This window comes from Cetorhinus maximus, chromosome 5, assembly GCF_964194155.1.
Source record: "Cetorhinus maximus chromosome 5, sCetMax3.hap1.1, whole genome shotgun sequence".
Taxonomy (NCBI): Eukaryota; Metazoa; Chordata; class Chondrichthyes; order Lamniformes; family Cetorhinidae; genus Cetorhinus; species Cetorhinus maximus.
Window position 1 is genome coordinate 80,865,303 of NC_135883.1, and position 24,006 is coordinate 80,889,308.

At 40.3% G+C, this 24,006-nt stretch overlaps 1 protein-coding gene across 4 annotated transcripts in view; it reads right to left on the minus strand.

Moving 5' to 3' along the window:
* l3mbtl3 (L3MBTL histone methyl-lysine binding protein 3) overlaps positions 1–24,006 on the minus strand; it is a 182,673-nt gene that overhangs the window by 65,964 nt on the left and 92,703 nt on the right. For all 4 annotated transcript variants that reach the window (XM_078542122.1, XM_078542123.1, XM_078542121.1 and 1 more), the window contains one exon: positions 9,384–9,551. In XM_078542122.1, the coding sequence (XP_078398248.1) occupies positions 9,384–9,551 (168 nt within the window). The remainder of the gene's footprint in view (positions 1–9,383; positions 9,552–24,006) is intronic.

Sequence of the window (24,006 nt, forward strand, 5' to 3'; positions counted from 1 at the left end):
TGTTCTGTGCAGCCATCTTTGACTAAGAGCCCAAGTCACTAGGATGTGGCTTTAGTCTTTTTTTTAAGAAGATCAGTTACAGGTTTCCAGCCAGTAAATTCAAAAATTATTTTTGATATAAAGCATGATTTCACATCACTATTTTAGATCTAATATTATGTAATGATACAGGGTTAATTAGGTGATTTTATAGTGAAGGATCACCTCGGGAAAGTGATCTTAACATGATAGAATTTCATATTAAATTAGAGTGTGATACAGTTAAGTCTGAAACTAAGGTCTTAAACTTAAATAAAGCCTCTTGTGGGGCTATGAGAGCTGGGTTAGCGGAGGTAAATTGGAAAGTTAGATAAACAATATGATGGTAGAGAAGTAATAGAAAACATGTAAAGAAATAATTCATAATGCTCAACGAATATACATTCCCTTGAGGAATTAAAATGATCCATTAGAAAAGTGGTACAACCTTGGCTAGCATTAGATTAAAAGGAGAGGTTCACATTGTTGCCTAAAAGTATAGTGAGCCTCAGGACTGGGAGGGTTTTAAAAATCAGCAAAGGATGATCAAGGAAATGATAAAAGAGGGCAAAACTAGAATGAAAGTAAATCAGAGAGAAATATAAAAACAGAACTTTTACATGTAAATAAGGAAGAGATTAGTAGAGTAAACATGGATCTCAGAAGATAGGCAGGAAAAATTATAATGGGGAATAAGGAGAGATGTCAAACAAATATTTTGTGCTGGTCTTCACAGTAGGAGACAAACAGCATTCCAGAAATAGTGGAAAACCAAAAGTAATTGATAATAATAAACAAAAAGAATACTGGAGAAAGTAACAGGAATAAAATTCATTAAATCCCTGGTCCTGATAACCTACATCCCAGGGTTTCAAAAGAGGTGGCTGCAGAGATAGAGATAGTAGATGCATTGTTTTAATCTTCCAGAATTCCCTCGATTCTAGAACAGTCCCCATGAATTGAAAGGTAGCAAAATGTAGCTCTGCTGTCAGAAAATGAGGGAGAGAAAACAGGGAACTATAGGTCAGTTAGTCGGATATTAGTAGGAGGGAAAATATTGTATTACAAAAAGGATGTGCCAACAGGGTACTTGAGAATTCAAAATATGATTAAACAGAGTCAACACTGTATACATCCCTCTAGTCTGAAAATTAACTTCTGACCACTACTCTCTGATTTCTGTAACTTAGTCAATTTTGCTTCCAAGTAGCCACTGTCCCTTTAACCCAATGGGTTTTAATTTTGATAACAGGTCTATTATATGGTACCTAGTCAAACTTTTAAAATTCCATATACATATTAACTGCAATATCCTCAATCATCTCTTACAAAGAACCTGATCAAGTATTCAAACATAATTGACCTTTAACGATTCGTGTGGACCTTCATTAATTAGCCCATATTTTTCCAAGTACCAATCAATTTTGTCCTGGGTTACAGTCTCTCAAACTTCCTCCATTACTGATATTAGGCTGACATGTGTGTAACTGCTGGGTTTACTGCTCTTCCCTTGTTTGAACAGCCCCGTAACATTTATAATCCTCCAGTCCTCTGAAATCACCTTCATACCAAAGGAGAATTGGAAAATTGTGGCCAGAATCTCCGCAATTTCTACCCTTACTTCCTTCAGTAAACTAAGATGCATCCCATCTGGACTGAGTGACTTTTCTACTTTGATGCCTGCCAACATTTTTATCTTATCTATTTATAGTCTATTGAATATTGCTGCAGCCTCCTCTTTTGCTGCTACTTTGGCAGTATTCTCTTCCCTAGTGAAGACGGATCCAAATACTCATTTAGTACCTCTTTCATGCTCTCTGCCTTCACAAGGCCTTCTTCCTTCTGGTTGCTAATCAGCCCCACACTTTATATCTTTACTATTCACAGGTTTCTAAAACCCTTTTGGGTTTCATTTTATGTTAGCTGCTATCTATTCTCATATTCTTTCCTTGCCTTTCTTATTCCCTTTATCATATCTGCTTTGTACTCTTTATTCAGCATACTTTTCCCCCTGTATTACTAACCCGATAATTAGTATAAGCCTCTTTTCCTGTCTCATTTTAATCTCAAAATTTCTATTCTTCAAAGGAGCTACAGATTCGGATGTTCTTCCTTTCTGGCACAAGTAACAGTGTCTACTTTGTACCCAAACTGGTCCTTTTTGAAAGTTTTCTATTGTTTAATTACGGATTTGTCCATTAATTTTTCTTCCAATCTATCTGGGCCAGATCCCCTTTTCAACCGACTGAAGTTAGCCCTCCTCCTGTGGAGTAATTTTGCATTTTATTGTACTTTTCCATAACTATTTTAAACCTGATGATCTCATGATCACAGTTCCCTAAATTCTCTCCTATTGAAACTTGCTTTATTTTATTCACATCATTCTGCAGAACTGGATCCAGCACTGCTTCTCTCCACATTGGCTGGAAACAAGAGCTCATGGTGTAGAGGGTAACACATTTGCATGGATGTAGGATTGGTTAGTTAACAGGAAGAAGAGAGTAGGGATAAATGGGTCTCTTTTGGGTTGGCAAGGCGAGATGAGCGGAGTGCCACAGGGATCAGTGCTGGAGCCTCAATTATTTACAGTTTATATAAATGATTTGGATGAAGGGATCAAAAGTATTGACCAGATTTGCTGATGACACAAAGATAGGTACAAAAGTAAGTTGTAAGAGGACATAAGGAGTCTGCAAAGGGACATAAATAGGTTAAGTGAGTGGGCAAAAAGATTTGGCAGATGTAGTATAATATGGGAAAATCTGAACTTGTCCACTTTCGCAGGAAGAATAGATAGGCAGCATATTATATAAATGGAGAGAGATCGCAAAACCCTACAGTACAGAGGGATCTGGGTGTCCTGGTACATGAATCCGGAAAAGTTAGTATGCAGGTACAGGTGATCAGGAAGACAAATGGAATGTTGTCGATCATTGCAAGGGGAATGGAACATAAAAGTAGGGATGTTTTGCTACAGTTGTACAGGGTATTGGTGACCATATATAGTGTACTGTGTACAGTTTTGGTCCCCTTATTGAAGGAAGGATATAAAATGTGTTAGATTCAGTTCAGAGAAGGCGTATTTTGAGAATTACAGCTGGGATTTGGAGGAGTGGGTGGGGGGTTATCTTATGAGGAAAGGTTGGACAGGCTGGTCCTGGATCTATTAGAGCTTAGAAGATTGAGAGGTGGTCTTATTGAAACATAAAGATCCTGAGAGGACTTGACTGGGTGGATGCTGAAAGAATGTTTTGCCTTGTCAGTGAGACTAGAACGAAGGGACAGTTTAAAAATAAGGGCTCTCCCATTTAAGATGGAGACAAGAAGACATTTTCTAAGGGTGGTGAATCTTTGGAACTCTCTTCCCCAGAAAGCAGCGGAGGCAGGGTCAATGAATATTTTTAAGGCAGAGGTAGATAGATTTTTGATTAGCAAAAGGTTATCAGGGATAGGGGGAATGTGGAGTTGTGGCCACAATCAGATCAGCCATGATCTTACTGAAAGGCAGAGAAGGCATGAAGGGCCGAACCGCCTACTCCTGCTTATAGTTCGGATGTTCGTATGTATGAAACACACTGATCAAGAAAATTCTCTTGAACACATTTCAGGAATTCCTCCTCCTCTTTTTCCTTTACACTGTTACTAACCCAGTTTATATCAGGATAACTGAAGTTCCCATTATTATTACTCTGTAGTTCTTGCATATTTCTGTCATTTGCCCGCAAATTTGTTTCTCTATTGCCTTCCCAGTATTTGGTGGCAGCCTATCATGTACACCTAGCAGCATAAAGGATCTTTTGTTCGGTAATTCCAACCAAACAGACTTTGTCTTTAACCCCTTCATTACATCTTCCTTCTCCATTGCTATAATAGTTTATTTGATTAATAATGCCTCCTCTCCTTTTTTCCTTCCCCATCTTTCCTGAATACTTTGTTGCCAGGAATATTAAGTTCCCAAACCTCCCTTTTTTTGATCCAGGTCTGTCATTGACATAATGCTATTGTCCCACGTGACGGCTTTTGCCTGCAGCTCACCAACCTTTACCAGCATGCTCCATACATTTACGTCCATGCGCTCCAAACCTGCCTTGGTGCAATGCAAAGCAGTCTATCTGATCTTTCCTATTCCTGAACCACTCTATTATATTGCTATTTGCCACTGTGCAACTTGTTCTCCTATATTAAAGATTGTCGTAAATAGCTAAAGGAAAGTGAGCTGACGTCTTCAAATCATTCACATCACATGCTCCTTGTGTGCATAATATGGGATCTATGTGAGAAGGCAGTGACTAGAATTGGAATTTGGATACATGGTAAAGGAAATGTATTAATGAACACTTTGATTATTAAAGATAATGAAAGTCTTCCTATCACAAAGCTTAAAAATTAGAATCTTAAGTATAGAGCAAAGGCACTGGCATTCTTTTATAGCAAAATGTCTCTCACAGAAAAATATTGTCATGCATTGTGTGTGTTACTGATAGATCATTGAGCAATAAGTAATAAGCTCACAATCAGATACAGTAAATAATTCAATCTGACTTCAGAAACAGATGCAATAATTCTCAAAATGCATATCCTTTCTTTAATAACTGAAGATGCTGCTATATAGGAACAACACTATATACCATATACAGGATGCATTGCAACACCTCATCAAGTCTCCCTCAGCAGCACCTTCCAAACCCACCTAGAAGGGCAAGGGCAGGAGGCAAAAGGAACACCACCACCTACAATTTTCTCTCCAAGCCAAATACCATCCTAACTTGGAAATATATCATCAGTCCTTCACTGTCACTGGGTCAAAATCCTGGAACTCTCCTCCTAACAGCACTGAGTGTTCCTACACCACGTGGACTGCAGTGGTTCAAGAAGGCAGCTCACTGCTATATTCTCAAGGGTAATTAGAGGTGGACAACAAATGGTGGCCTTGCCAGTAATGCTCATATCCCATGAACAAAAAAAAACTCAGGTTTACGGCACAGGATCCATGCCCAGCACCTTAAGTAGTCGGTCAATGGCAAATATTTCCCAAATTTCAAACAGGGCTTCGATGCTGCTGCAAACCATCTGAGAAAGTACAGGCTTTTATTACAATATGACCTCCAACCTATGCCAACCATGACCAGTACCTGCACTGTTCTTAGCTGTATTTGTTCATTCTGGTGCCAGTTTTGCAAGGTGTGGTAGTTTTTTGGTAAGCTTTTAATGAGATTTTGTAAACACAGGCCCTGAATTGAGTTAGCTTTAGTGTAGCAAGATTTTGATTCCGAATATTGTTAGCCTTGAAAATCCAAAAGGGGCTTTAGCCGACTTGAGTCAGGTAGAGATTGACAAATAACAATGATTAGAAAATATGAACTCCATATTTTAGATATCAGCAGGCATTGGTTTTTCATGCACCATAGAAACAAAGAAACTAGGAGCAGAAGTAGCTCATTCGGCCCTTTGAGCCTGCTCCACCATTCAATATGATCATGGCTGATTCTCTATCTCAACGCCATACTCTTGCTTTCTCACCATACCGCTTGATGCCCCTAATATCCAAAAAATAATAAATTTCTTTCTTGAATATACTCAGTGACCCGGCCTCCACAGCCTTCTGTGGTAGAGAATTCCACAGGTTGCCCACCCTCCGAATGAAGAAATTTTTCCTCATCCCAGTCCTAAATGGCCTGCTCCGCACCCGACACTGTGGCCCCTGGCTCTAGGCTCCCCAACCGGGGGAAACATCCTCCCTGCATTTAGTCTGTCTAGCCCTGTTAGAATTTTATACGTTTCAATCAGATCCCCTCTCATTCTTCTAAACTCTAGTGAATACAGGTTCAGTTGAACCAATCTCTCCTCATACGTCAGTCCTACCATTCCCGGTATCAGCCTGGTGAATCTTTGCTGCACTCCCTCTATGGCAAGTATATCCTTTCTTAGGTAGGGAGGCCAAAACTGCACACAAAACTCCAGGTGTGGTCTCACCAAGGCCTTGTATAACTGCAGTAAGACATCCCCACTTCTGAACTCAAATCCTCTTGCGATGAAAGCCAACATACCATTTGCCTTCCTAATTGCTTGCTGCACCTGCCTGTTTACTTTCATTGACTGGTGTACAAGGATACCCAGATCCCTTTGTACATCCACATTTCCCAATATATCACCATTTAAATAATACTCTGCCTTTCTGTTTTTTCACACCAAAGCATATAATTTCACATTTATCCACATTATACTGCATCTGCCATGCGTTTGCCTACACACACAACTTGTCTAAATCATCCTGAAGCCTCCTTGCATCCTCCTCACAACACCCCCCACCAGTTTTGTGTCATCAGCAAACTTGGAAATATTACATTTGGTTTCCTCATCCAAGTCATTTATATATATCGTGAATAGCTGGGGCCCAAGCACTAATCCCTGCGGTCCACCACTAGCCGCCACCTGCCACCCGGAAAAAGACCCATTTATTCCCACTCTGTTTCCGGTCTGTCAACCAATTCTCAATCCATGCCAGTATATTACCCCCAATCCCAAATGCTTTAATTCTGCCCACTAGCTTCTTATGTGGGACCTTATCAAAAGTTTTCTTGAAATCCAAATACACCACATCCACTGGTTCTCCTTCACCTATTCTACTGGTTACAACCGCAAAAAAACTCCAGTAGATTAGTTAAGCATGATTTTCCTTTCATAAACCCACACTGACTTTGTCTAATCCTGTTAATGCTTTCCGAGTGTTGTTGCCACGCCTTCTATAATAGACTCTAGCATTTTTCCCACTACTGATATTAGGCTAACTGGTCTGTAATTCTCTTTTTTCTCTTCCTCCTTTTTTAATTGGTGGGGTTACATTTGCCACCCTCCAATCTGTAGGAACTGCTCCAGAGTCTATAGAATTTTGGAACATGACCATCAATGCATCCAATATTTCCAGGGCCACTTCCTTTAGTACTCTTGGATACATCAGGCCCTGGGGATTTTTCAGCCTTTAGCCCCAATTAATTTCTCTATCACCATTTTTTTACTAATTTTGATTTTCTTCAATTCCTCCCTCTCACTAGACCCTTGGTTCCCTAACATTTCTGGGAAATAAAAGGGAAATCATGCTTAACCAATTTATTGGAGTTCTTTGAAGGAGTCACATGCGCTGTGGATAAAGGGGAACAGTGGATGTACTGTAGTTAGATTTCCAGAAGGCATCTGATAAAGTGCCAAATCAAAGGTTAGTGCAGAAAATAAAAGCTCATTGTGTAGGGGATAAGATATTGGTATGGATAGAAGATTGGCTAGCTAACATGAAGGAGAGAGTTGGCTTAAGTGGGTCTTTTTCTGGTTGGCAGGATGAGACGAGTGGTGTGTCACAGGGATCAGTGCTGGGGCCTCAACTTCTTACAATTTATATAAATGATTTGGATGAAGGGGCTGAAGGAATGGTTGCTAAATTTACTGATGACCCAAAGATAGGTAGCAAGATAAATTATAAAGAAGGCATAAGGAGGCTACAAAGTGACATAGATAGGTTAAGTGAGTGCACAAAGATCTGGTAAATGCAGCATAATTTGGGCAAATGTGAAATTATTCATTTTGGCAGGAAGAATAAAAAAGCATATTATCTAAATGGTGAGAGGCTGCAGAGCTCTGAGATTCAGAGGGACCTGGGCGTCCTAGTGCATGAATCACAAAAGGATAAAATGCAGGTAGAGCAAGTAATTATGAAATCTAATAGAATGTTATCATTTATGAGGGGAATTGATCACAAAAGTAGGAAGGTTATGCTTCAGTTATACAAGGCACCGGTGGGACCAAATCTGGAATATTGTGTACAGTACTGATCTCCTTATTTAAAGGAAATGCATTAGCAGTTCAGAGAAGTTTTACTTGATTAACACCAGGAATAGGTGGGTTATCTTATGAGGAAAGTTGGGACAGGTTAGGCTTGTATCCACTGGAATTTAGAAGAGTAAGAGGTGACTTGATTGAACCCTTTAAGATTCTGAGGGGTCCTGACAGGGTGGATGTGGATAGGGTGTTTCCTCTTGTGGGAGAATCTAGAACTAGGGGATCACTGTTTAAAAATAAGGTTGCTCATTTAAGACAGAGATGAGGAGGAATTTTTTCCTTTTCAGTAGGAGAATAAGCTGTTTATCCTCTGAACCATCTAGCTGAGCTTCTCATCCCATAACTGTCATGTAACTCTCTCCCACTAATTGAAAGCAGAACTCCCTATGTACAGAGAACAGAGCAAGAGGGTTGTGAAGAATGAGTTTAAAAAAGTTCAGCATGGTTGTATTTTACTCTGAATTACCACCAATTTGAAGACACAAAACAGGATAAAATAGCTTCTTAGAGGCTACTACCACCACCGAAGGCTACTTTTAAGGTATCATTCAAAAAAATCAGCAGGCCTCAAACCTGATCTATTACACATAAATACAATCGACAGGACGCAAGTAATCCTTCTGACCCATTTCCTTGAACTTCCAGAAAAAAAGCATCACTGTCACGTTATAAATGGTGACAGGTGCTGCAGAAAACTCTCTCCAAGGTGAATATCACATTGATAGGTGGCTTTATCTTGTCTCTTTATTTGATCTTGCTAGTCAATCGGGAGTTTTACTATTAATTTTAACCTGTTCAGCTCAAATTACTGTTTTGCACAGAGAGCATGGATTTCCCAGTGGGATTATCACTATAAAGAGGAGAATGAAGACATGGAAGAAGCTAAATTAGAGGTTCTTGGAGTGAGCTACTATATGGCATCATATGAACATTTAAACATATGAAAATGATGTGCAGGAAAAGCCTGCCCCACACCCAAGATACCAAGTGCATTATGGCTCTACTAACCACGCCTCCCCTTCCTTGCAGCCATGTAATCTGAGAGAAGCAACAACTAGAAAAATTCCAGGGCGAAGGAAAAGAAAAACTAGTTAAGGTAATACTTGTTGAATGTTTCCATTTTTGTAAAATACTTAATACTATTTAAGGTAATTAATAGTGAAATAGGACATACGCAACTGTTTTATCAAAAAAGAAAAGGAAAACTTGAATATTAAAGAAAACAGCTACCAAAATGCAAAAAATATATAAAAAATGAAACTTGGAGATAGAAATGAATAACAGAAGGAAAAAAAAAGCAGTAGAATTAAAGGATACGTAAAAGTAAATCTGCAGAGGATAAAGGATCAAGCAACAATTGTTTTAAAGGCAAAATGTTTTCAATCCCATGATGTGTTATCCTAAAGCTAAAACTGTGTGTAACATCATATTCAGTACTTATCTATCTGAGAAACATAATTGAATCAACTGAGATAATAAAGAGAAATGAAATGTCACATTCAATTGCAAAACAACATTGAAATAAAATCTCAGACCCATGAGATGTGATGTTCGACAAACTGGGAGTTATTTCTACTCCATCTAGTTCCACTCTCTTGCTCTTCAGTACACCAGGAGTAGAGGCTGGTACCTCTCCAATCACACGATCTTGCAGCACATTTTCTCTGTTCAGGTTGATCTGAGAGTACGGACAACCTAATGCACTGCAAAGAAAGAACATTTCTTACAGCTGGATGAACAAACAGTAAATCCCATTTCTTTGTTAACATCTAACAAAATTGTGTTATCTTAAAATAATTCCAAAATTATATTCTGAATGCAACTTAATCTCCACAAGGATCCATTTCAATGGAATTGGTGGCACAGTGAGTTAAAACATTGTTTTTCACCTTTGAGGCTTGGTTACACACAAAGTCTAAGCTGATATGATTTTAATCCTCATTGCCTGAAACATACAACATGAAATCAGTCTGGTCATTTTTAACCTAATCTTTATGGGCAACACATCAGCACAAAACGCCCATTTTAGCGAAATTTCCTATTTATTCCTTTCATCACAATTTTTTCTAAAAAAAAGCAGCTGCATTAGTTTTTAACTTTTTCGTGAGGAACTTGTCTGCATCAGCTTTATTGCAAATTTGAAGATCTTATCTCATTGAGTTTTCAACAAGAAAATAGTCTAAAAATAGAAAAATACGTTGCCAACACTGCAAAGGCACTTTCATAATCAGTAAGGGGCGCGGTCAGTAAAGGACACTATGCCTGAGTGAAACGGAGACCAAGTGAGTACTTGGGAATTTGACTCAAAGTGGGATTCTGTGCATAGGGGGAAAGCAGTGCTTTAGGTAAGGTTTATTGCAAGAAGTAGAGATTACAGAATTGGGAGTTCAGTGACGCGGGGGAGGTGGTGCTCCCTTCTTCTACTCTTTTTCAGCCTCCAGGATTTATTTCCACTTTGGTGTAGCAGAAGGAGTAGGTTAATCAGTAACTGGTAATTAACTGGAGAGGCCTAAGCAATGGAGAGAGCGAGAGAAAGAGAGAGCCAGACATTTATAGATAAAATCTAAGTGATGTTACAGGAGTCCTAGGAGTTGATTGGTTAAGTATAGGCATTTCTAGACTCAGCACAGAGATGATGATTGATGAGTGACAGACGAGTTATTGTATTATAACACCGTAGTAAACACTTTACATGAAAAGTCTAAGATATGTCAGTGCAGATGGCCATGTGGATGCGGGATGTGGGAAGCCGTGAAGGCACAAAGTGCCCTCGATGACTCCATCCGCAGGAAGCGTCACCAGCTGCAGAAGCTTGAGCTCCAGATTGCTGAACTTGAGCAGCGGCTGGAGTCTCTGTGGTGCATCCGCAAGACTGAGGGTTACATGGATAAAATGTTTAGAGAGGTGGTCACACCACAGCTAAGTAAGACACAGGCAGAGAGGGAATGACTTATTGCCAGAATAAGAAAGAGAAACAGCCTTAGGAGATTCTTGCACTACCTGCCTATCTCGCTCTCTAACCGCTTTTCATTTGGATACTGGTGAGTGAGATGGTTCCTCAGAGGACTGTAGCAAGAGCCAAGTTCATGGCACAATGTGTGGTTCAGCTGCACAGGAGGGGAAGAGAAAGAGTGGAAGAGCTATAGTGGTAGGGGATTCCATAGTTAGAGAGGCAGACAGGCATTTCTGCAGCCGTAAACATGACTACAGGTGCCTGGTGCCAGGGTCAAGGATGTCACAGAGTAACTGCAGGGCATTCTTTTGGAGGAGGGTGAACAGCTAGGGGTTGTGGTCCACATTGGGACCTATGACATAGGTATGAAAAGGGATGAGGTCCTGAAAGCAGATTTTAAGGAGTTAGGAAGGGAATTAAAAAGGACTTCAAGAGCAGTAATCTCAGAATTACTCCCAATGTCGTGTGCTAGTAAGCATAAGAATAGGAAGATTGAGCAGTTCAACATGTGGCTGGAGAAATGGAGTAGGAGGGAGAGCTTTAGATTTCTGAGATATTGGGACTGGTTCTGGGGTACTTGGGACCTGTTCAAGGTGGACAGGATGCACCTTAGCAGGACTGGGACTAACATCCTTGCAGGGAGATTTGCTAATGCTGTTGGGGAGGGTTTAAACTAGATTGGCAAGGGGATGGGAGCCCGGAGGGAGTGGAGAGGAGAAAAACTGGCAGTGGGAAGTGGAGAAGTATCAACTGATAACAAGGATATATCTGGGAGTAGTATCACAGTAGACAATACTTGGAGAGTTTGATAGAATTAGAGTAGGTAATAGTAAGTCAGAATAAGAGGGAAAGTAAAAAAACCTAAATGAGGGTTAATATGCATGTATGGGAATATGTGGAGCGTGGTTAATAAGATTGATGAACTACAGGAACAGGTTGACAAATGGAATTATGATATTATTGCTATAACAGGGATCTGGCTCAAAGAAGGGCAGGACTGGGTATTAAATATTCCTGAGTACAGGGTGTTTAGGAGAGACAGGAAAGGGAGAAAGGGGTAGTGGGTAATGGCAGTATTGATTAAAGATGGCATTACAGTACTGGAGAGAGAGGATGTTCCAGTGAGGTCAAGGACAGAATCTCTCTGGCTAGGGGTAAGGAATAAAAAAAGGTGCAGTAACATTGATCGGAGTAGCGTATAGACTACTTGTAGAAGGGATGTAGAGAAACAAATTTGCAAAGAACTTACAGTGAGGTGCAAGAATTATCGACTAATTATAATTGGAGACTTCAACTATCCAGACATAGGCTGGATTAGGAATAGTGCAAAGGGACAAGAGAGGCGAGAGCTCCTGGAATGCGTTCAAAATCATTTTCTGCAGCAGTATGTTTCTGGTCCAACAATAGGGCAGGCACTGTTGGACCTGGTTCTGGGGAATGAGTTGGCCCACGTGGATGAAGTATCAGTGAGACAGCATTTAGGGGACAGTAACCATTGTATCATAAGGTTTAGGTTAGCCATGGAAAAGGGCAAGGAACAGGGATAATTAATTGGGGGAAAGCCAACTTCAACGGGATGAGAATGCTTCTGAGTCAAGTGAGTTGGAATCAAGTGTTGGCAGAAACAACAGTGGCTGAACAATGGGCCACCTTCAAAGAAACAATATTGCAGGCAATGTCAAGGTATATTCCCTTGAAGGGGTAAAGAAGGAGACAAATAAATCCAGAGTGCACTGGATAATGAGAGAGATAGAGATGAAGAAGAAAATTGAAAATGAAGAAGTGCATGTACGACAGATGTCAGGTAGAAAATACAATGGAGAACCAGGCCGAATACAGAAGGACCAGTGGCAAAGTGAAAAAACTAATAAGGAAAACATGGAGAGCACATGAAATGAGACTGACAGCTAACACAAAAGGGAATCCCAAGGTCTTCTATAAGCATATAAATAATAAAAGGATGGGAAGGGAAAGAATAGGGATAAAAAAAAGGGGACTTACACGTGGAAGCAGGAGAAATAGTAGAGGTATCAAACATGTACTTTACATCTGTCTTTATAAAAGGAAAAAACTGCTACTTAGGCTGAGGTGAGAGAGGAGGTAACTGGTACACTAGAATAATTTACAATTAAGGAGGTGGTGGTGTTGGAAAGGCTATCTTTACTTAAAATAGATATGGTACCAGGAACGGATGAGATGCATCCAAGGGTACTGAGGGAAGCGAGTGTGGAAATTGCAGAGGCACTAATGATAATCTTCCAGTCCGTCTTAGACACCGGGGTGGTGCCAGGGGACTGGAGAGTTGTGAACGTTACACTCTTGTTCAAAAAGGGGTGCAGGGATAAAGCCGGCAACTACAGCCCAGTCAGTTTAACTTCAGTGGTAGGGAAATTTCTGGAAACTATAGTTCGGGACAAAATCAATAGATGACAACTGCAGGATAATTAATAAATTCATGCTGGCTTTCCTTAAGGGAAAGTATATTTAAATAACTTGGAGTTTTTTTTTTGATGTGGTAACAGAGAAGGTTGATAAGGCCAACGCTGTTGAGGTGGTGTATATGGATTTTCAAAAGGCATTGGATACAGTGCAACACAGACTTGAGCGCAAAATTCTAGCTCATGGAATAAAAGGGAAAGTAGGCGCTTGGATAAGAAATTGGCTGAATGCAAAGAAACAGAGTAGTGATAAATGGTTGCTTTTCAGATTGGAGGAAGGTTTGTAGTGGAGTTTCCCAGGGTTCAGTGTTGGGACCCTTGCTCTTCCTGATATATCTTAATGGCCTAGACTGTTGCCATTTGATTTCAAAATTTGCAAATGATACGAATATTGGTAATGTTGTAAACTATGATGAGGATAGTCTTGAACTTCAAAGGGACATAGACATGTTAATGGATTGGGCAGACAATTGGCAGATGAGGTTCAATGCAGAAGTGAGAGCCGATTCATATAGAGACGCAGTATAAAATAAAGGGAGGAGCTGTAAAGGAGGTGCAGGAACAGAGGGACTTTGGTGTGTATGTACATAAGTCATTGAAAATGGCAGGGCATGCTGAGAGGGCAATTAATAAAGCATATAGTATCTTAGGCTTTATTAATAGGGGCACTGAGTACATGAGTAAGGAGATGATGTAGAACTTGTATAAGACACTAGCTAGGCCTCATCTGGAGTACTGCATCCAGTTCTGGGTGCCATACTTGGATGTGAAGGTATTGGAGAGAGGAGAGAGGAGGTTCAGAAGAATGATTCTGGGGTGAAGAACTGTAGCTATGAGGATAGATTGGAGAGGTTGGGACTGTTTTCCTTGGAGAAAAGATGGCTGAGAGGAGACTTCAAGATCCTGAGGGGTATGGACAGGATAAATAGTGAGAAACTGTTCCCACTCAAAAGACCATCAAGAACTGGAGGGCACAGATTCAAAATATTTGGCAAATGGAGTAAAAGTGACATGAGGAAAACATTTTTTCACCCGGAGGGCAGTTGGAGTCTGGAACAAACTTCCAGAGAGTGTGGTAGGTTCGATCGAGGTATTCAAAAGGAAATTTGATTGCTTTCTGAAAAGAGAGAATGTGCAAGGTTATGGGGATGAGGAAGGGGAGTGGGTCTAGGTAGAACGCTCTTTCAGGGAGCCAGTACAGACTCAATGGGTTAAATGGCCTCCTTCTGCACGATAACCATTCTGTGATAATACCTCTGATCTCTTTTGAAATCCAGTTTTTTTCACCCTAATTAACACTGCAGTAGTCCAAGAAGGTAGCTCATCACAAGCTTTTCAAAAGAAACAATAAATATTGGCTTTACTGGAGACATCTATATCCCAAAAATAAATTTAAAACAAAAGATTAAAGACATGCACTAGGCAACTAGAGCCCTCCAAGTAGACAAGCGAAGTTACACAATCGCTTAAACTTTAAAGCTTAACAATATTCTTGGCTTTCCCAGGCATTGCATGCTGCAGTGAGACACGGCAAAGCACTGGAGAACAGGGCAGAAAGTAGAAAAAACAGCTAGATTAAGCTATCAATTCCAAAATTATGTAAAACTTTTTGGTGAAACACAAATGCCGTCCTTGGGAATGGGCACATTAGCTTCAGATTTTAAAAATATATTATTCTTGGGATTTAATGCTTTCAAAGTTGCTACTAGGTGAGTTCTGTTGAGTTTAATGTTATATCTGACTAATTTGAGAGATCAGTTAATTGCCTGCTGAAGCACTTCTGTCTCTCTCTCGAGTCAAGATAATCAGGAGGATGTAATTTAGATATGAACTTTTCAAGATCATTTTTAATCAAAGCCTCTCACCCAGTAGAATCACCGGATCTCGAGCACCATCTGTTTTCTTTCTGTACCACAGATTTATAGAACTGATATTAGAAATAGTTAGGTTCAGTTTCTGTGAACAGCTTAAACCAGGCTTAAATCTACAACTCACATCCAGTGGAAATTAGAGCCCTTCCACTTGGAGATTGTACTGTTCAACTTAACTAACCTAAAGAGGAAGATACATGCATAGTCATTTCAAACTTCACTGTAACAGACATCAACACCCAGATGTTAAAATACTGACAATATGCACATATGTCTAAATGCCTGTAAAAAGAAACCTGCAAATGATAGCTGAATATAATAGTTTTTCCTCAACTATTTAAATCTCAGTGTTCAAAACATGGCCTTTTATTACTGAGTAACAAAAGCGCTATTATGCACATACATAATTTGCACACCAACAGTAAGTGAAGTCTGAACTCTAGACATCCATTTATTGGGAAAGTAATTAAAAAAAAACTCATTGCTATTTCAATCTCCTACTTATAACATACTGGTGTTCTGGGCCTCCTTAAATATGTTCAGTATTACAACCCTTTACTCCTTGACAATTGCTCTTAACTGCAGATCTTCAGCGACACGTCATCTCCAGTGTGGTGGTTTGTACATACACTGAGGATTGTGCAACTTCCTTTCCCATTTCTTAAATTTATCAATATGGATTATGTCGTAACACAACCATCTAGCTCATCCTTACTAGCACTGTGATAGAATTCTTCAATAACAATCCAATCTGACTCCACTTTTGTTTTCTATTCCAAGCTTGCTAGATTGCCTGATCATTTAACGCTTTGCTGTTTGAGGAGCTTTCCTTACCATTTAATATTTTGTCAGAATTGTAAACTCACTTTTAATTTTCTTTTTGCGAATACATCTGCTATTTATTCCTAGTATTTTTTGTTTTGTTGCATTATTCTAGGTTTTTCCTATGTATTATAGGTAGCTGATAAATTAAGAATCACAGAATCATAGTGCAGAAGAGGCCCTTCAGCCCATCAAGTCTGCACTGATACGTGAGAAACACCTGACCTACTTACCTAATCCCATTTACCAGCACTTGGCCCATAGCCTTGAATGTTATGACATGCCAAGTGCTCATCCAGTTACGTTTTAAAGGATGTGAGGCAACCCGCCTCCACCACCCTCCCAGGTAGCGCATTCCAGACCATCACCGCCCTCTGGGTAAAAAGGTTTTCCTCACATCCTCCCGAAACTTCCTGCCCTCACCTTGAACTTGTGTCCCCTCGTGACTGACCCTTCAACTAAGGGGAACAGCTGCTCCCTATCTACCCTATCCATGCCCCTCATAATCTTGTACACCTCGATCAGGTCACCCCTCAGTCTTCTCTGCTCCAACGAAAACAACCCAAGTCTATCCAACCTCTCTTCATAACTTAAATGTTTCATCCCAGGCAACATCTTAGTGAATCTCCTCTGCACCCCCTCCAGTGCAATCACATCCTTCCTATAATGTGGCAACCAGAACTGCACACACTACTCCAGCTGTGGCCTCACCAAGGTTCTATACAACTCCAACATGACCTCCCTACTTTTGTAATCTATGCCTCGATTGATAAAGGCAAGTGTCCCATATGCCTTTTTCGCCACCCCACTAACATGCCCCTCCGTCTTCAGAGATCAATGGACACACACGCCAAGGTCCCTTTGTTCCTCAGAACTTCCTAGTGTCATGCCATTCATTGAATACTTCCTTGTCAAATTACTCCTTCCAAACTGTATCACCTCACACTTTTCAGGGTTAAATTCCATCTGCCACTTATCTGCCCATTGACCATCCTATCTATATCTTCCTGTAGACCAAGATACTCAACCTCACTGTTAACCACTCGGCCAATCTTTGTGTCATCCGCAAACTTACTAATCCTAACCCCCACATAGTCATATATGTCGTTTATATTATTGACGAATAACAGGGGACCCAGCACGGATCCCTGTGGTACGTCACTTCCAGTCAAAACAGCCTTCTGTCATCACCCTCAGGATCCTACAATTAAGCCAATTTTGAATCCACCTTATTAAATTACCCGATATCCCATGTGCATTTGCCTTCTTTATAAGTCTCCCATGTGGGACCTTGTCAAAGGCTTTGCTGAAATCCACATAAACTACATCAACTGCACTACCGTCATCTACACACCTGGTCACCTCCTCAAAAATTCAATCAAATTTGTTAGGCATGACCTCTCTCTGACAAAGCCATGCTGACTATCCCAGATCAAACCTTGCCTCTCTAAGTGAAGATAGGTTCTCTCCTTCAGAACTTTCTCCATTAGTTTCCCTACCACTGCCATGAGACTCACTGGCCTGTAGATCCCTGGCTTATCTCTACAACCCTTCTTAAATAGCAGAACCACAATAGCTGTTCTCCAGTCCTCTAGCACCTTCCCCGTGGCCAGAGGGGAATAAAAAATTTTGGTCAGAGCCCCTGTGACCTCCTCCCTGGCCTACCTCAGCAGTCAGGGACACAAACCATCCAGACCTGGAGATTTGTCCACTTTTAAGCCTGCCAACATCTCCAATACCTTGTCACTCCCTATATAAATTTGCTCAAGAACCTCGCGGTCCCTCTCCCCGAGTTCCATACCTTCATCCACATTCTCTTGAGTGAAGACGGATGTGAAGTATTTGTTCAACACTCTACTGATGTCCTCTGGCTCCACCCATAGTTTGCCCCCTTGGTCCCGAATGGGCCCTACTCTTTCCCTGGTTATCCTCTTCCCATTGATATACTTATAGAATATCTTGGGATTTTCCCTACTTTTACCAGTCAGAGCTTTCTCATATCCCCTCTTAATTGCTTTCTTAAGCTCCACCTTGCGCTTTCTGCACTCCACTAATACCTCCGCTGATTTGCTCCCCTTATACCTGCTAAAAGCCTCTCTTTTCCTTCTCATCGTATCCTGAATATCTCTGGTCATCTATGGTTCTGGGCTAGTTACTCCTTCCTATCACCCTAGAGGGAACATGTTGAGCCTGTACCCTCCCCATTACCTTTTTGAACGTTCCCCCCACTGCTCTTCTGTAGATTTCCCCACAAGTAGCTGTTCCCAGTCTACCTTGGCCAGATCCTGCCTTATTTTACTAAACTCCACTCTCCCCCAATCCAACGAATTTTTTTGCAACTTGTCTATTTCTTTGTCCATAACAAGCTGAAATTGTACCATGTTGTGGTCGCTATCACTAAAATGCTCCCCCACCACCTGTCTGGCTTCATTCCCCAGAATTCCAATAATTTTCCCAACACCGAAGTCAGACTGACCAGCCTATCATTTTCTGGCCTATCCAATGCACCCTTTTTAAATAATGGTACAATGCTCGCAGACCTCCAATCCTCTGGTACCTTCCTATATCCAGTGAGGATTGGAAAATACTCCTCAGAGCACCCGCTATTTCCTCCCTGGCTTCCTTTAACAACCTGGTATACAATACATCTGGCCCTGGTGATTTAAACACCTTCAAGGATGCCAGTCCCTCCAGTACCTCCTCTTTCATTATGCTTATTGTATCTAATATTTCACACACTTCCCCACTGACTCGAATGCCTGCATCATCCCTCTCCCGAGTGAGGACAGAGACAAAAGTACTCTGTGAATCCTGCCCACATCTACACATAATTAACTGTGACATTTGGGATAAAAATACTTATAGTGCCAAGCAGTATAAATCAATTATTTACAACATACTATTAACTTTCTAATACTTTTTTTTTGCACAGCTATTAGAGAGGAAAACAAGGGTGTATACTTTTAAGAGTTCTGTTAAAGATTGTTAAGGATTCAATGTTGCTTGTAGTTTTTGTTGCACTTGAGATGAGTGATCTTTTTACTTAATCAGTCATCCTTACCAGTATAATAGTAGAACATGACTGAATATTTGTTGCTATTGTTTTTTTGACAGTGAAGCTAAAAACCCCACGTCTAGCTGTATCTCAATGCAACTTATGTTTTTTTTCTGTAAAAAATAATTCCCTACGTTCTTTCATGTTGCTTCAATGGATCCAAGAGCAGGCCCAGACTTCTACAATAAGCAAACTTTGTGCCTTGGTAAGCATAGAAAATTATACTTCATTAAACAATATTCAGTGTCTGCTGCAATTAATTTAATCAAGTATTTCCAAAGTGCATAGAGATCTAAAATGCTGTTTTGAATTTAGATATCTTTTTAACATGTATTAATTCCTTGAAGATGTACAAGGTAACAAATCAGGCACTCTGTTCCACATTATATGTTTCTTTTCAATCACTAAGAATGTATTTACTGAATATGAATAGCAATTTTACAAGACTACCAGAACTAAATCCAATCTTTTGTCCCCATGGGCAAAAACTGAACATAACATCACTGAACAAGATATGTACTTTTCAAATAAAAGCTTCTGACTTAGTTTTTCTAAATGTATCATTGTCAATAAGCATAAATGGATCAAAAACATGAACAATATTACCAGGGTTTTAAACACTAAAGATAACAAACATTAGAAACACCATTCATTGAGTTAGCACAAAGGCTCAAAGCTATGTTTGCAAAAGCCATTGACAAGGGATGAGAGATTGTAGCTGAGGTGGATGGAGATCACAACCTGTGATCTCAAAAGCAAACAAGGTAAACGTGTTGGGAGCAATTTTCTCTGAGTATAGGTGGAAAACTAATGATTGTCGATAAACTTTTCGATTTTAACCAGGCAAAAAAAAAATCGGTACTAACAGGTCATTAACAGTTTCAAAATAGGGTCAATAGACTTATTATCCCATTAATGCTACCACCATTGGTTATAAGGGTTATGTCTTGGGTGGTTGCATCGCCTTCCTCTTTACTATGAAAATTAGAGTTCGATGATGTAGTTAAGACTCAGATTGCAAGCTTAAGAGACAAATGGTGGTGAGAGATTTGTACATATGTTTTTTCATCAAGCAGTCCAACCAGCGGTACCTAAAGAGACCACTGTTACATACTCCAAAAATGGTAACAGAAGAGTTTCTGGGTTACTGGTAGCTTTTTGTGGAGCCAGGATAAATGTGTAAATACAGTAGGTTGCTGCCAGCCCAGGATTGCCCCTCCCTTTTTGCCTCCTTTTCACTGGATCTACCTGCAGGCTAGCACGGCCTTCAAACTGCCCAATATGTTGCAAGCCCAAAGCCAGCTTAGCTGCAACGAGGTGCCTGTTTGGAGCATGTGGTTCACTGATAATGCACAAATGAGAGCTGTGCCTCAAGATCCCTCAGCCCTCTTATCTGCAGGAGCAAGTGGGTGGCATGTTCCACCTATCAGACATTTTCAAGTTAAAATCCACCCCATTCAGTCTTTTTGATCTGTGGAGGATTTTGATTTGGGGGAAGATTAATTATTTTTCTTTCCATGCTCAAGTGTGATTCAGTTTTGATTTAAGATAAATGTAAAAGAAATACAGAACAATGCTTACTTGAGTTAGATGAACATTAAAAAAAGTGAACATGTAAGATCATTCAATCTTTGAAATGAAAGGAATTGGGAATTCAGATTTGGGGCAGGAACTAGCATTATAATTTAGCCCATCTTCCTAGGCAATAATTTTTGATAACTCACTGGCACTCCAGGAATTCAGTATCTGAATTTCTAAACACCAGCATTCAGCTGTAACTAAGGAAATTATAGTGCTATAAAAGATGTTCATACTTCTTTTGTAAACCACTGTAATGCACCTTTAATGGTTTAATAAATGACAGGAAAGTAAAACTGACACAATCTGGCCAGGCAGGGCTTTTTCAGATAGACCCAATACATACAGAGCAAGTATTTATTTCAAAACAAAACAGGGTTTTTCATGTGATGATATCCCATCTATTCATGATCAAAGGTTAAATGTTTTCACTCTGTCAAATGCATACACGGCTTTTAACCTATCACACCAGTTAGGTAATCTAACATTCACTAGAGTAATTGAGGTTTTTAATGCACCTACTCAGTTGCAATTGAGAGAGATTTTTCTTACTGGAAAAGGGAATCACTGTGGTAATGAGAGCAGGTATGAATACCATGGCTGCCATGACTACCTGATTATTATGAGCACCAATCATACCCTATATTCTCGATCTTTTGAAATACAGATGGAACTAATGCAAAGAATGGAAAAATATCTATTGCAGGTTTTTTGCCAGTTAACTGTCTAATTATCGAAATCCAAGGTTACAGAACACAAAATATGAGCTATAAATTACTTTCAGATGTGAACCGACTGGCAATTGTTCCCTTAGGTGAAGGTCAGGATCCTGCTTTAATACACAATAGCATGGGGTTTCAATTTTCAACATTGCTGGTGGTGGCCGGTGGGGGGGCCGGGGGGGGATCCTTGTGTAAAATTATGGAGACTTGAATGTTGAAATAAATTAAATAAATTAATTCAGACACTGTTAGCAAGATCACTGCCAGCAAATCAGCAGCACAGCAAATGCATTGAAATGCCTGGATGTGTACTATGAAGCTCTGTCAATAGTAGCTCTCTTCCTTGTGAAGGGTGACAACTCTTGCTCCCCACAACAAGATACCATCTTGACAACTTAATTCAGATTTACAGGCATAGAATGGTTTTAACTCTGAGACTTGTGCTTTGACCATCCTTGCAATGCCTGTTCTCAGACTTCTGATGAAATTGTCCGATTCTTTATCTGCTTCACACAGACCAGTGAGGAGTCCAGGAAATTCAACACAAGTACAACTTCTTGGAGATAGTGGGGCATGTGTAATGCTATTTGGCTAAGGAAGGCGACTAAGGGTGTCTGTATTTGCTGTATGCACACCCAGATGGTGCATAAAAGTGCACTCACATTTCGACAAAATCAAAGCCCATCTCTGAATTCTAGCAGAGGCAATCGTGGGATTGCTTCACCTTCACTAAATAAACCCAACAGTGGCTTGTGATCTGACACTAAGGCGAAATGTCGACCATGCAAATATTGATGGAACTTCTTTACTCCAAATATTACAGATAAGCCTTCTTTTTCAAATTGTGAGTAACCCTTTTCAACTGCAGAGAGGGTTCTAAGACACATCTATTTGCACTTTCAGAACCAATCTCCAGCTTGTGTGACAATACTACTCCCACTCTGTAGGGAGATGCATCACAAGTTAGTATTATTTCTTTTGCTAGGTCATAGTGTACTAGCAGACACGACAAGTGAAAGCTTCTTGACTTTTATTAAGGCTTCATTTTGCTGTGCCTTCCAAGACCATCTGTGGTTCTTTTTCAATAAGAAGTGTAAAGGGGTTAAACACTGGTGACAAATTAGGCAAAAAGCAACCGTAATAATATATCATACCCAAAAAAGATTTGAGTTGAGTGACACTGGTAGGAGAGGGCACTTCCTTGATTGCCCTGACTTTCTCCTCTAATGGATGCAACTCTGGAGCATCTACTCGATGACTCAAATAAGTGACTTCAGTTGCTTGAAAAGTACACTTCTCTTTTTTCAATCATACACCAGCCTCCAAAAATCCACCTAAAACCTCTTCTAGGTTGACCAAATGTTCTCCTTCCATTGATCCTGTGATCAGGACCTCGTCCAAGTACACTATAACTTGGGGAAGTCCTTGTAGTAGGTTTTCCATGGTTCTTCGGGTGTGTCATCTGCCTGTGCAATTTTCCAAAGGGTAGGCGTGTATTTTCGTGCAGGTCCTTGTGCATGTTGATGGTTACATACCCTCTAGATGTGCTGTCCAGCTCTAGCTGTTGGCATGCATGACTCACGTCCAGTTTAATGTAGGATCTTCCTCCTGCAAGTTTAGCGTACAGATCTACAATCCTTGGGATTGGGTATTTGTCTAATTTAGCAGCCTTGCTCACAATTAATTTGTAATCTGCGAACGGTTTGATCCGATTTCATCTCAGGGACTATGGGTGCTGCCCATTCTGAAAATTGGACTGGCTGGATTATTCCTAACTTCTCTAAATGGCACAAATCTGCATCCACCTTCTCCTTTAGGACGCAAGGCACAGGTCAACAACCAGGGTGTTGCCTCCGAATCTATGTATATTTTAGCTCATAGGCCTTTTATCTTTCCCAACTCATCTCGAAATATACTGTCATACTTTAACAGCTCAGGAATGCCTCCTCCTCGGACTTGAAAAATTTCTGACCAGTTGAGTTTAATTTCATTCAACCAATCATGTTCCAGACGGCTAGGTCCTTCACCTGTTACAACAATCATTAGCAGCTGGGCTGTCTGTTGCCTGTAGGATACAGATACAGAGGCGATACCTTTCACCTATGTAGCCTCTCCAGCTATGTCTTCAGCTGAGCCGTTGCTTGGTCCAAATTAAGTGGCTAGGTACCTTCGCTGAGGTATTTAAAGATGTAAAAACAAAAAACTACTGCGGATGCTGGAAATCCAAAACAAAAACAGAATTACCTGGAAAAACTCAGCAGGTCTGGCAGCATCGGCGGAGAAGAAAAGAGTTGACGTTTCGAGTCCTCATGACCCTTCAGCAAAACTGAGTAAAGTTAGGAGAGGGGTGAAATATAAGCTGGTTTAAGGTGGGGGGGGTGGGGGGGGGTTGGTGGTTGTAGGGACAAGCAAGCAGTGATAGGAGCAGATAATCAAAAGATGTCACAGACAAAAGGATCAAAGAGGTGTTGAAGGTGGTGATAGTATCTAAGAAAATGTGCTAATTAAGAATGGATGGCAGGACACTCAAGGTACAGCTCTGTTGGGGGTGGGGTGGAAAGACTGACAGGGTATTACAGTTATAGATTTAAAAATAATGGAAATAGGTGGGAAAAGAAAAATCTATATAAATTATTGGATAAGACAAAAGGGAGGGGGAAGAAATGGAAAGGGGGTGGGGATGGGGGAAGGAGTTTAAGATCTAAAGTTGTTGAATTCA